General features: G+C 36.9%; 1 protein-coding gene across 4 annotated transcripts in view; it reads right to left on the bottom strand.

Moving 5' to 3' along the window:
• GLRA3 (glycine receptor alpha 3) overlaps positions 1-14,051 on the bottom strand; it is a 173,796-nt gene that overhangs the window by 119,730 nt on the left and 40,015 nt on the right. For all 4 annotated transcript variants that reach the window (XM_067040029.1, XM_059071044.2, XM_059071045.2 and 1 more), the window contains exon 3: positions 7,854-7,921. In XM_067040029.1, the coding sequence (XP_066896130.1) occupies positions 7,854-7,921 (68 nt within the window). The remainder of the gene's footprint in view (positions 1-7,853; positions 7,922-14,051) is intronic.

Below are 14,051 nucleotides of genomic sequence, written 5' to 3'. Positions count from 1 at the left end.
TTTCCTCTTAGAACTGCTTTTGCTGCATCCCATAGGTTTGGGGCCATGTGTTTTCATTGTCATTTGTTTCTAGGTATTATTTTATTTCCTCTTTGATTTCTTCATTGAGCTCTTGGTTATTAAGTAGTATATTGTTTAGCCTCCATGTGTTTGTATTTTTTACAGATTTTTTCCTGTAATCGATATCTAGTCTCATAGCGTTGTGGTCAGAAAAGATACTTGATACGAATTCAATTTTCTTAAATTTAGCAAGGCTTGATTTGTGAGCCAAGATATGATGTATCCTGGGGAATGTTCCATGAGCACTTGAAAAGAAAGTGCTTTCTGTTGTTTTTGGATGGAATGTCCTATAAATATCAATTAATTCCATCTTTTTAATGTATCATTTAAAGCTTGTGTTTCCATTTTTATTTTCAATTTGGATGATCTGTCCATTGGTGAAAGTGGGGTGTTAAGGTTCCCTACTATGATTGTGTTACTGTCGATTTCCCCTTTTATGGCTGTCCACATTTGCCTTATGTATTGAGGTGCTCCTATGTTGGGTGCATAAATATTTACAATTGTTGTATCTTCTTCTTGGACTGAACCCTTTGATCATTATGTAGTGTCCTTCTTTGTCTCTTGTGATAGTCTTTATTTTAAAGTCTATTTTGTCTGATATGAGAAATGCTACTCCAGCTTTCTTTCAATTTCCATTTGCATGGAGTATCTTTTTCCATCCCCTCACTTTCAGTCAGTATGTGTCCCTAGGTCTGAAGTGGGTCTCTTGTAGATAGCATATATATGGGTCTTGTTTTCGTATCCATTCAGCCAGTCTATCTTTTGGTGGGAGCATTTAATCCATTTACATTCAAGGTAGTTATCAATATGCAGGTTCCTATTACCATTTTCTTAATGGTTTTGTGTTTGTTATTGTAGGTCTTTTCCTTCTCTTGTTTCCTGCCTAGAGAAGTTCCTTTAGCATTTGTCGTAAAGCTGGGTTGGTGGTGCTGAATTCTCTTAACTTTCACTTGTCTGTAAAGGTTTTAATTTCTCTGTCGAATATGAATGAGATACTTGCTGGGCAGAATAATCTTGGTTGTAGGCTTTTCCCTTTTATCACTTTAAATCTGTCCTGCCTCTCCCTTCTGGCTTGCAGAGTTTCTGCAGAAAGATCAGCTGTTAACCTCATGGGGATTCCCTTGTATGTTATTTGTTGATTTTCCCTTGTTGCTTTTAATATTTTTTTCTTTCTATTTAATTTTTGATAGTTTGATTAATATGTGTCTTGGGATATTTCTTCTTGGATTTATCCTTTATGGGACTCTCTGTGCTTCCTGGACTTGATTGACTATTTCCTTTCCCATATTAGGGAAGTTTACAACTATAATCTCTTCAAATATTTTCTTAGTCACTTTCTTTTTCTCTCCTGCTCCTGGGACCCCTATAATTCCAATGTTGGTACATTTAATGTTGTCCCAGAGGTCTCTGAGATTGTCCTCAATTCTTTTCATTCTTTTTTCTTTATTCTGACCTGCAGTAGTTCTTTCCACTACTTTATCTTCCAGGTCACTTATCCGTTCTTCTGCCTCAGTTACTCTGCTATTGATTCCTTCTAGAGAATTTTTAATTTCATTTATTGTGTTGTTCATCATTGTTTGTTTGCTCTTTAGTTCTTCTAAGTCCTTGTTAATCATTTCTTGTATTTTCTCCATTCTATTTCCAAGATTTTGGATCATCTTTGCTATCATTACTCAATTCTTTTTCAGGTATACTGCTTATTTCCTCTTCATTTGTTTGGTCTGGTGGGTTTTTACCTTGCTCCTTCATCTGCTGTGTGTTTCTCTGTCTTCTCATTTTGCTTAACTTAGTGTGTTTGGGATCTCCTTTCACAGGCTGCAGGTTCGTAGTTCCTGTTATTTTTGGTGTCTGTCCCCAGTAGCTAAGGTTTTTAAGTGGGTTGTAGGCTTCCAGATGGAGGGGACTGGTGCCTGTGTTCTGGTGGATGAGGCTGGATCTTGTCTTTCTGGTGAGCAGGACCACATCTGGTGGTGTGTTTTGGGGTGTCTGTGACCTTATTATGATTTTAGGCAGCCTCTCTGATAATGGGTGGGGTTGTGGTCCTGTCTTGCTAGTTGTTTGGCATAGGATGTTCAGCATTGTAGTTTGCTGGTCACTGAGTGGAGCTGGATCTTGGCGTTGAGATGGAGATCTCTGGGAGAGCTTTTGCCGTTTGATATTACATGGAGCTGGGAGGTATCTGGTGGACCAATGTCCTGAACTCAGCTCTCCCACCTCAGAGGCAAAGGCCTGACACTCGGCCGGAGCACCAAGACACTGTCTGCCACATGGTTCAGAAGGAAAGGGAGAAAAGGAAGGAAGGAAGGAAGGACAGAAGGAAGGAAGGAAGGAAGGAAGGAAGGAAGGAAGGAAGGAAGGAAAGAAGGAAGGTGGGAAGGAAGGAAGGAAAAGTTATTAAAATAAAAAATTTAAAAATTAAAAAACTAAAAGGTAATTAAAAAGACAGAAAAAAAGAAAGAAGAAAGCAACCAAACCAAAAAACAAATCCACCGATTATAACCAGTGCTAAAACTATACTAAAAAAAAAAAAAAAAAACAGAAAAACCGGACAGACAGAACCCTAGTATAAATGGTAAAAGCAAAGCTATACAAACAAAATCACACAAAGAAGCATACAATACACACTCAGAAAAAGAGAAAAAGGAAAAATATATATATATTTTTTTTAAAAGGAAGAGAGCAACCAAATCAATAAACAAATCTACCAGTGATAATAAACTCTAAATACGAAACTGAGATAAACATAAAACCAAAAATAAATTAGATGCAGAAAGCAAACCCCAACTCTACAGCTGCTACCAATGTCCACTGCCTCATTTTTGGGATGATTCATTGTCTATTCAGGTATTCCAGAGATGCAGGGTACATCAAGTTGATTGTGGAGATTTAATCCACTGCTCCTGAGGCTGCTGGGAGAGATTTCCCTTTCTCTTCTTTGTTCGCACAGCTCCTGGAGTTCAGCTTTGGATTTGGCCCTGCCTCTGCATGTAGGTCGCCTGAGGGCATCTGTTCCCCAGATCTTTAACCCCAGGCAGGATGGGGTTAAAGGAGCAGCTGCTTCGGGGGCTCTGGCTCACTCAGGCCAGGGGGAAGGAGGGGCATGGAGTGCGGGGCAAGCCTGCAGCAGCAGAGGCTGGCATGACATTGCCTCAGCCTGAGGGGCACCATGCATTCTCCCAGGGAAGTTGTCCCTGGATCACGGGACCCTGGCAGTGGCAGGCTGCACAGGCTCCGGGAGGGGAGGTGTGGAGAGTGACCTGTGCTTGCTCACAGGCTTCTTGGTGGTGGCAGCAGCAGCCTTAGCATTTCATGCCCATCTCTGGGGTTTGCACTGAAAGCTGCAGCTCGCGCCCATCACTGAAGCTTGTTTAGGCGGTCTCTGAATCCCCTCTCCTCGCTCACCCCAAAACAATGGTCTCTTGCCTCTTAGGCAGGTCCAGACTTTTTCCTGGACTCCCTCCTGGCTAGCTGTGGTGCACTAGCCCCCTTAAGGCTGTGTTTACGCAGCCAACCCCAGTCCTCTCCCTGGGATCTGCCCTCCGAAGCCCAAGCTTCAGCTCCCAGCCCCCACACACCCTTGCGGGTGAGCAGGCAAGCCTCTCGGGCTGGTGAGTGTTGGTCGGCACCAATCCTCCGTGCAGGAATCTCTCTGCTTTGCCCTCTGCACCCCTGTTGCTGCGTTCTCCTCCATGGCTCTGAAGCTTCTCCCCCGTTACCCCCCGTCTCCACCAGTGAAGGGGATTCCTAGTGTGTGGAAACTTTTCCTCCTTCACAGCTACAGAGCTGTGAAGAGATGCAGGTACTGTTTCTATTCTTTTGTCTCTGTTTTTTCTTATTTCTTTTGCCCTACCCAGGTACGTGGGGAGTTTCTTGCCTTTTGGGAAGTCTGAGGTCTTCTGCCAGCATTCAGTAGGTGTTCTGTAGTTGTTCCACATGTAGATGTATTTCTGATGTATTTGTGGGGAGGAAGGTGATCTCCATGTCTTACTCCTCCGCCATCTTGAAGGTCTCTCCCTACCTTTATTGTTTTTATTTTGTAAAAATAATTTATTCTATGGGCTCTGGTGAAAAGTCATGGTTCATTTAGTAAATATTGACTTAAGGCACACAGCAAAGCAATTCTCTCTCCAGCATATGTGTGACAAGATGTAGAGCCATCTGTTTGCTGAAGATAGGACGTTACGACAATATATCCACTTTGAAATACTGCTCTATATACACACCCTAACTTCTACATAGGTATATATGAATTTAAAAAACAAAAGTCCAACTTACAAATGCTGTCACCCCAGAATATAATCCTTATCCACAACTCACCACAGGTTTGCATGAGTACGATTACTGAGAGTCACTTAATGTTGAGATATTAAGCTTCACCTCATTGTAACAATAAAAAAAAAATTATGTTCCTTTTGTCACCACTATTTTAAAAGGCAGGATAGATGCACCTCTCTCACCAAGGCCATGTTGCAAAATGGAAGAGTGACTGATGATGGTAAACCAGTTTTTATTTTTAATTTAATTTTTTTAAGAACTGTGGTTTCCAACAGTTGTTGAATCATTATCTGCTGAAGAAGAATGTGAAGTTGGGGTAATGGAGGCTGAACAAATCCTTAGAGAATCCTATTATATATAATGACGTATGATTCAAATGTGAGGGAAATAAGGAAGTTTAGCATTTCCTCAACATACATAGAAAATTGTTGATGACTATATGTCAAGAATAATGAAATTGTACTCAAGTGAGAATGGTTGGCACTACATTAAGTTAATTAGACAAACACTGGGAAAGGATGAGTTTAACAGTTAAAAAGAAACTTGAGCATAAGCTATTGGGGAAAAAATGCCCATAAATATTAAGAAAAACAAAGTTGGTGCAAGAAGAAGATGAAAAATATGTTAAAGATTCAAATTAACTTAATTTTCAAAAAATGGCTAAAGTAGAATATCTACTAGAGATATTTTCTCAAGAATCAAATAATTACCTCAAATGGGATTAAAGCTTATTTTAAAATGGGGAGAGATACAACAGGTTAGAAACTAGACCAGTAGAGGGAGCATAATATGGTTGGTCAACAAAGACACTGAGCATGGTTAAGATCTCTGTTAAGCAAAGATATAAAGATTGGGAGAATTATTCACTTTTATTTTAGATATGAATTCTCAGATGCAAAGATATCCATTAATGATTAAAAGTAATTTGAAATTCCATCCTCTCAATTTAATACATTGTTTCCGTTGAATTCAGTTATTTGTATGGTAAGAACAAAACAACGTATATTCGTACAAAAAATGTGAATGTTAAAAAAATAAATGAAAGATTTTGTAAAAATAAATTAATACTATGGCAAGTAAAACAATGGGGTAAAGTTTACTTGCAGAGCTGTGATGGTGGAAACTATGAATAAAATACATCAGAGTAATCAAGTGGTAGCAAAACATTTTGATTCTTAAGATAAAAAAAAATAATGTTGTAATTTTCTCTATGCCTATGTAGATGGATACCATATTGCAGCTATCCTGTCTGAAACCAGTAAAGTTTTTTACAAATATTGAATCTGATTATGTGAACAGAAATAATGTCACATGTTTATGAGTCTGGAAGGTTAAAAAGAAAGATATCAAGGTGGACTTAGTTAATTTTATAATACTTTACCTCTGGGGTGTTTGATTAATGTTCATTGATGCTGCTTGTGACTCTGAAGAAGCAAGTGATAGATGCTAAAAATGATTTCAAAAGGATACATTATGATGGAAGATGAAGGAATGGAAAGGATTTCTATGCAGGAGAAGGGAAATAAAACTGAGTGAGGGTCCCTGGGAGGGTGTATTTGCAATATTCTGCAAGCTTTTGGCATAATATTATTCTGCAAAGGAAGTCTGTCTAAAATTATTAAAGGTAAGAAATTTAGCAGGTGTAGTCATCATCCTATGGAGTGTGTGTTATAAGCACTTACTGGCAGTCTCATGAACTATGTCATAAAAAGCAGCAACCTTCAGGAACATGACAATCTTTGAGGTTTTAATGAGGAAATCCAACCATGTCTTCTCTTTTTTCCAAATCCCTTCCTCCACCCCACAAAGACAAGTCAGGCTAGAAATCCTTCCAACTATTGCTGTTGAAACTGTTTCACAGAAGTGATCTTGCAAAAGAGAAAGTATAAGCATATGTCCAGGTTTTCAGGATGATACAGTGTTGTATAGTAGCAATTAAAATGAGGAAGTTGTCAGGGCTAGAAATATAATTTGGGAGGTCTAGGTAGAAAAATATCCAGTAGAGATTCCTTTGTCTATAAATATGATTTGAATTGGGTCTGTATAAATACAGGGAATAAATCAGGACCAGAATAACTAAACAAAAGTCATATGAGCATCCCCCCCAAAAAAAGAATCAGGACAAGATATTCAACCAGAATCCAGAATATGTCAACTTCTGAAACAGGATTATAGTGACTTCAGGGTCAAAATTGCACCAGAACCACACTGTGCTTATGCTAGCAAATCATGTCATTTTCTCTGTGTTTACACACAGGTACACACATTAGTGTTAATTTATATACTGCAGTGAAGATAATTCTATATAATGCCCCCAAAATGAGTTCAGCTCTTCTCCACTGAGGCTTTTATTGTAATTATAGTATATTGAGTTTCAATAGAACCACAGAGATGCTGCTAAATGACTAAATATTGCATATATGAGGAAAACAGCATTTTTTAAAAGTGGTGCCTGAATAAAGTCTCTTCCTGTTGAGAAAGATCCTCTGTATACAAACACACACACACACACAAATCTACACAGCCTCCCACATAATAATTTACATATTAGATTTTTCCTTAGAAAATTCGTTATCAAGTCATTCTGATATATGTAAAATAAGAATAATTCTCTTACTTAATAATGGCTTTAGAAGCTAATAAATCTTTAAGCTTTTCATATCCTATTTTAGCTAAAATCAACTTTGAAAATTAATGCACATTATATTTACTAAATTTAGGAATGGAGTATAATTCTAGGTAATTTAAGAACCACAATACATAGTTTCAATTTTTTAAAAAAGTTCCTAAAAATAATAAAAAATAAAATTAATTAATTAAAAGTTCCAGCTAGACAATCTCACAGATATTCAGTGGTTCATGTGTCTATTTTATTTTAGCTAAAATGTACAATGAAAACTATAAGGCAAAGGAAAGATACTCTTTAGAGAAAGTTATAAAATTCGAAACAGAATACATTTGGTTTGGAAATGATAATATTTTAGCTTTAATAACTTGATTATGTAAAATGTTCTCAATTACACAGTGATGAAGTCTCAGTTCAGTGAGTTTAGTTAAATTAAAGCATATACCACAATTTGCAAAATATTTATGATATTTGATCAAATATTATATTCATTTGGAAAGGTAATCAGAATACTTAAAATAATATTATAAACACATTTATAAGTATACAAAATAATTAAACGTGACATTATTTACTCCTACGCTTATGTCTGCTTATTAAAGAACATTGAAAATAAATAAATAATTCATAAGGTAAAGTTTTAGTTTTAATTTGACATCTAATATTTAGTTACTGAAATGGGAAAAATCAATCTTGTTTTCACTTACCATCTCTAAATGAAACATTGCCTGCAGTTGATTGTAATTTAATTATACTATTAAGTTTATCTTTTAAAATCTCACTATATGAATTTTGGCTTTCAATTACATAATGCCAGCAGAAAAATTGCCATGAACATGATTACAAATTACCCCAGTGTGAAATTAATTACTAAGTCAACATGCCTACCTACCATGGTTGTCTCGGCGATCGAACCAAAGCTGTTTATGAATATGTTGCATGTGACATTAACTGGAGAGCCTGAAAAAGAGATTAAAACAGAAAGGCTGTTTAGATACTGATCTAAAATATTTTCAAGTAGCTCCATGCCTCTAATTTGTAGTTTAAAAAAAAAAAGAATTCAAAGCATTTTATTATCTGGCTACAAAGCTTTGTCATTAGACTTGATAGCTATACAAGTGAAAAACACTGAAATATTGTGTGGTAGGGGTTAAAATAACTCAGTTAATCTCTGCCTAAGCTAGTCAGATTAAATCACACACAAAAGCTGATATCTAAGCCTAATTTATTTTGTTTGTTTTTACATGAACATAATTGAGTCACTTAATTTTACAAGGTTTGCTACAAAAAAAGACAGCAGCCCCTTCCCCTAGACCCCCATTTAACCCCTCCCTGGAGATGATCACTTCAACTCATTTAAACAACTCTTTGGGTGTTTACCTCGATTTCTCTGAACAATAAGTTTATTTTACTCCTTTAGATGTTTTCATTTTAGATATTATGTTCTGAGGGCCACAGCAGAAGTTAAGGATTTTGCTTTCTTTCACACCTTATTCCCACCCCTGCTTCCTTACACCTTTTTTCTGGCCTCCCATTACCCAAATACAGCTACATTGTCACTGCTGTTAGATCACTATTCACTTTTTACTTTATTATGACATGGTAAATGTTACCTCCAACTAACCATATAATATGATCACTCTTTCCTGCAGAACATGTTCCTGAGGTTGATGATTGTTTTATATATTTCACATAGTTTCCTCCATATGTATCATTAACTTATGCACAAGTTCTGAAATGTCTAAACTGTGTTTCTGTATCAGACTCAGCAGATACTCTCTTAACTTTCTCTTCCATCAGGCTTACTCCATTCTAGATTTGTTGTCCTGAAGCATGGCAGTCATCTTATGCTTTTCCATAATCCTCCTACTAGAGATGTTCATCTTTCTCCTTTGTGGGACCTCTTTCCGTGGTCTCCATTCCTTCTTCTTTCTTGGCCCATTTCTTCATTTTAGTGGAACATGTCCTTCAGTAATTTTTTTGAGAAATGGTGCATAAGGATGTGAAGCTTTACAGAACTTGCTTGTTTACAAATGTTCTTTTTTATGCCCTCACACTTAATTAACACCTAGATTTGGTACCACGTTTTAGGCTGGAAATTGTTTTTTCTTCTGAATTTTAAAGACATTTCTTCATTAGCTTCTATTTTCTAGTATTGCTGTTGAAAGGTCCAAAGCCATTCTGATTCTTGATCCTTTGTCAAGATAAAAGGGATGTTCTCATTGTACCAATATTTTTATTCTTTAAAAAAAATGGCTTCATTAGTTAAAATAGCTTATTACTCAAGGTTTTAATTTACATTTACTTAATTACTGGTGTACAAGTTTCATCTTTGTTTTCCTACTCATTTGCTGATAGCATTTATCTTGCCAGAATGAGGTACAGAAAAAAAAAACAAAAAAAATATTTAAAAATAAAGTCTATCCATAGGCCTATGAATTCTATGTACATTGAAATCATCTGGTGATCTTTAAAAAAGATTGATACATGATTCTTACCTTCTAATTTAGTTGGTATGTCATGCAACCAAGGAACTGGTATTTTTAAAAGCTCCCCACATAATTCAGATGTGCAACATAAGAAATTCCAGAGTAGGAAACAGCTGTGGCCATTATACCATAGGACTAAAGTGAATTGGGGTTTTATTAGAGATGGAGAAAATGAGAGACGGGAGTCAGGACTTAGAACATTAAAAATGCAAAGCTAATCATTTTAATAAGAGAGTTGACTGTTATAAATTTGGTCAACCTGCTAACAAAACATGGTGGCTGTTATGTACTTAGAAAGAGCCCAAATTCTATTGTGTGAAATGCCTAGAACATAACATTCAAACAGATATAGAGGCTACATTGTTTGAAATATAAAGAAAGGATGGACATTTAAGAAAACCTCATAAAAGTCCTGAATCCTGGAGGTGCTATAATTAGTTATTAATAGTAGAAAGGGTTTATTAACTTTAAAAAACTTTTTTTCAAAATGTTATTTCTAAATATTAACAATTTTTTTAAATGTGTAGGATGATAGAAATGTCTTGTCACAACGTAAGAGAAGAGAAAGCACAGGTATTGTACTCCACTATTATTTTATCCCACTATAAGAGAAGTATGAAGTCACAGTTAACTGTTAGAAGATACATATATGTGTGTGTGTGTACACATATATATATATAGTTTTTGTTTGTTTGTTTGTTTTTACTTAAGGTAAGTCTAAGGTGGTGAATTCTAAAATATATACACAGCCTGACTAGAATCTTGAAAAACTAAAAGCCAATCTTTGATATTCTCTAGGCTATTCTCTTTCTTCTTGAGAACTCTAAAATTCTGCTATTTTCTTTTACTGTTAACAGCATCATGAATCTGTGGAATATCTTTTCCCTCAAGATAAATTCTGTCATGCTTTATTGACTCAAATCCATTGGAGGAGGGAAAATGCAAACGTTTTAGTATTGGGTTAATTCATCTTCCAGTAAAATGAAGCTAGAGGTACATCCATGTTGGGGAAACATGGCCCTGTAAGAAGCCGCTGCTACAGAACTGCCAGCTCCATCTGACTGTGAGCTCTTTGGCTGAAATTGGAATAAATAAAAGTGGGGGGATGAATTTCTTATTTTAATTCAGCAAGGGGCAGAGTTTTTATTTTTTACTCTCATCTTCAAAATTTAATCATTATGCATAGAATTACAGATAATATTGGTGAAAAATAGGATGAAGGTGAAAATTCAGCATAGGCTTCAGTGACCTGAAGTTAGTAATGTCTGTTCTGATGATTTCAGGGTCCCTTGGGAGCAGGTGCTGTACAGCACGTCCTAATGATTCCAGAAAGGTTCTGAAAGGGAGCAGTAAGAATTACTGTGCTAGGAGGAGGACTCCTCTGATGCATTTGTTTTCTCCCTAAAATAACATGTTTCCGTAGAAGAGCAATGGTCCCAGGAGAGGGGGCTACTTTAGGCTTTCACTAGCAGCTGGGAACATGATGCCTCACACTGTATGAACCAGACTCCAGCCCTTGCTTCTCCAGTGCCTCCCATCAGGTGCAGAAAACTCTTCCTAAGGGCAGAAAGTCAGCCTGCCCTAAGCTTTATTGTCTAATCCATCAGTTATCAGATGTGTTCCTCACCTGGTTATTAGGACATACAAAAGTGCTATTTAGTTTCCATTTTACTACTTATTTGTATGTATTCTCTTCTTCAGCATAAAGAAAGGTCAATGGATTCAGGCACCAAACTTTAATTTCAAATTTGAAAAATAGAGCACTCACTTGAAAGATATACATATAAGATATATACTCACATTTTATATATAAATATATATATATAATACATATATAGAATTTATTTTAAAAAATTTAAAATATATTAAGGTATGAAGCAATTTGGAAATAACGTCTACTGTTTTTAAAGATAGTCTTGGGCTAAATCATAGAATTTCTTCAATGTAATACTAAGGTATTTGGAATTTACTTCATGAACATGAAGGAGTCTTTACAGACTCTTGTTCATGAGAGTGTAGTAAACCAACACAACATGGTGAATGGTTGAATGGATAGCGAAAGCTTAGACATAGAGAAAATAGGAATTTATTGTAACAGTTTAGATGGGAAATACAATGGCCCTGACCAAGGACAGTGACAGTGGAGATAGAGTACAAGGAATGAAGTGGATACAGTTTATAAGGCAGTATATTCTACACTTTAAGATTCTGATCCATGTCAGATCAGGGGAGCAGTCTTGGAGTAGTCTTTCTACCCTCACTATTAATATATATTATATATTCAAAAATTTTGTAGGGAATGAAGCTCAGAGAGGATTGTAAATCTTCTATTGCCATTACAGAGAGCACCTGTTTAGCAGTCATTGGTCAATCTGGTACTTCTCTGTGCCAAAGCAAAAAACTTTTATATCCATCTAATATACTGCTATGTTTAGCAACAGAGCAAATAACTGCCATAGCATCCATATGGCAAATTGTGCTTTAAAATTGTTCACTGCCTTAGCCATCATTGGCCTGAAAAGCAAATGACAGTAGTCGCAGATGTTTGCAGCAGGATGTCTTCTTTTAGATGACTCTTAAAGAAACAGAACATGGCTTTTAAGCTCAGAGATGGACAAAGGCAAAATAGCAAAGTACAATACAAAGCCTTGGCAGTTACATTGTTATTCACGTTGGGGAAAAATTGTTCACCAGGCAAATCTAGAGCAAATAAACAGAGACAAAAAATAACCCAAGTGTTCATGAAAGTGACTCTAAAACACTTTTAATGTAATGTTGCATTAAAGCCACACCCTTTCAAAAGACATAAGAATGCAATCAAAACATTAAATTTCAAAAAAATCTGTTTAGTGATTTGTTTTTATTTTAGATAAATATATATATTTATGTAGTCAGGTCATGAGGAAAGATATTATTTTTTATTTTTTACTTGACAAAAGCATATTTGATTGCTGTAAATCCATATTTTAGATTATTTTTTAGATACTTGAAAAAAGGTTTGAAAATTATGGCATAAAAATTGGATCCAATTTATTCTTCCCCTTCCTTTCCCTTTCCTTCTTGAAAATGTAGCCGAAAGCCATTCTCTCGGGCAGTACAAGACAGGCTTCCGCGATGGGGATGGCTGTGGGGAGTGTGGACAACTAGAGCAGGGTGAGAAGGGCATCAGCAGGGAAGGATTTCACAGCGTGGGGTGTTGGAGCCTGAGTGGGGCAGCCTTGCATGGGGAGTGAGAGTCTGAACAGGACCCTGAGGAATTTGTGCAGGAGAGGGAGTGGCAGCAGACAAGGTAGATTCATTACGTATTGAACAAATATGTAATTATATTAAGGATAATGGGAGCCTTACTGTCAAATGACGGAGTTAAAATATGGAGACTCAGAAACTAGAATAAACCTATGGTAGTAGAGATATCACGGAGAACTCATGGTTTTCAGTAGATAGAGAATTAAATACATAGATGTAAATGAATATATATATATGTGTGTGTGTGTGTTTACATATGTGTGTATATGTATGTATACTTATGCATATACGTGTATGTATATAGATACATTCTGGCAGACACCAACTTAGCCAGTTAATCAAAGTGTACATCATCAGTCATGGTAAAAAGTAACATCGTCCACAATCTAATAAGATGCAATTAGAACACGGCATCACTTCTGTGATATTCCTATCAAGAGGCATTACCTAAATTGAATCATGAGCAAACATGAGACTAATGCAAATCGAGGAACATTCTGTTAAATAAAGGAATAATAATATCTTTTTAAATGCCAAGATCATGACAGTCATAGGAAGAATGAGGCTCTGTTCGGACTGAAGGAGACAATGAGAAATGACCCGTAAAACACAAGACATGATTCTAAACCGAATTCTTTTGCTATGTAGCCATTATTTAAATAATTGATAAAATTTGAATGGGAGCCTGCAAATTAGATGGTAGCAATATATCCATGTTAATTTACTTGTTTCCATGATTAGACTGTGGTTATCTAAGAGAATGTTCTTTTTGGCATGATACACCCAAGTACTGGGGCATCAGGTCAACAACTTACTTTCAAGTTGTTTGGGGAAAAAAATAGTTTGTGCTATACTTGCAAATCTTCTGTTAGTTTGAGAATGTTTTAAAATAAAAAAAGAGAAATAAGTACTACAGAGAGAATATATCAGAAAATAATCAGGGGCGGAGTCAAGATGGTGGACTAGGAGGACGTGGAATTCTCATCTCCGCACAACTAGGGCACCTACCAGGCACCGGTAGGGGACCACGGACACCTAAGGGGATGGGAGGAACCCCCAGCAACTGGGTAGGACGTGGAGTGTAGGGGGAGTGAGGGGGGAGGAGAAGTGGAGGTGGGACAGGACGGGCACCCCTGAGGGGAGGCTGGAGAGGGGAAGGGATCCCACACCCGAAGGGGGAAATTGGGGGACCATTGGGACAGCAGAGGATCAAAAGGGAGTGTGGCCAGGTTTCCCCTGCCCACTTGGGCCCCCAGGAACCTGCTGAGATCCCAGGTCTGATCCTCAGCCCACCTAGGTCCCCTCCAGCTGCGTGGGTCCTGGGGGAGTGGGAGGGAGGGAAGGGGGAGTAAAAG

The sequence above is a fragment of the Kogia breviceps genome, chromosome 8 (assembly GCF_026419965.1).
Source record: "Kogia breviceps isolate mKogBre1 chromosome 8, mKogBre1 haplotype 1, whole genome shotgun sequence".
Classification (NCBI taxonomy): Eukaryota; Metazoa; Chordata; class Mammalia; order Artiodactyla; family Physeteridae; genus Kogia; species Kogia breviceps.
This window is presented reverse-complemented; position numbering and strand designations above follow the sequence as displayed.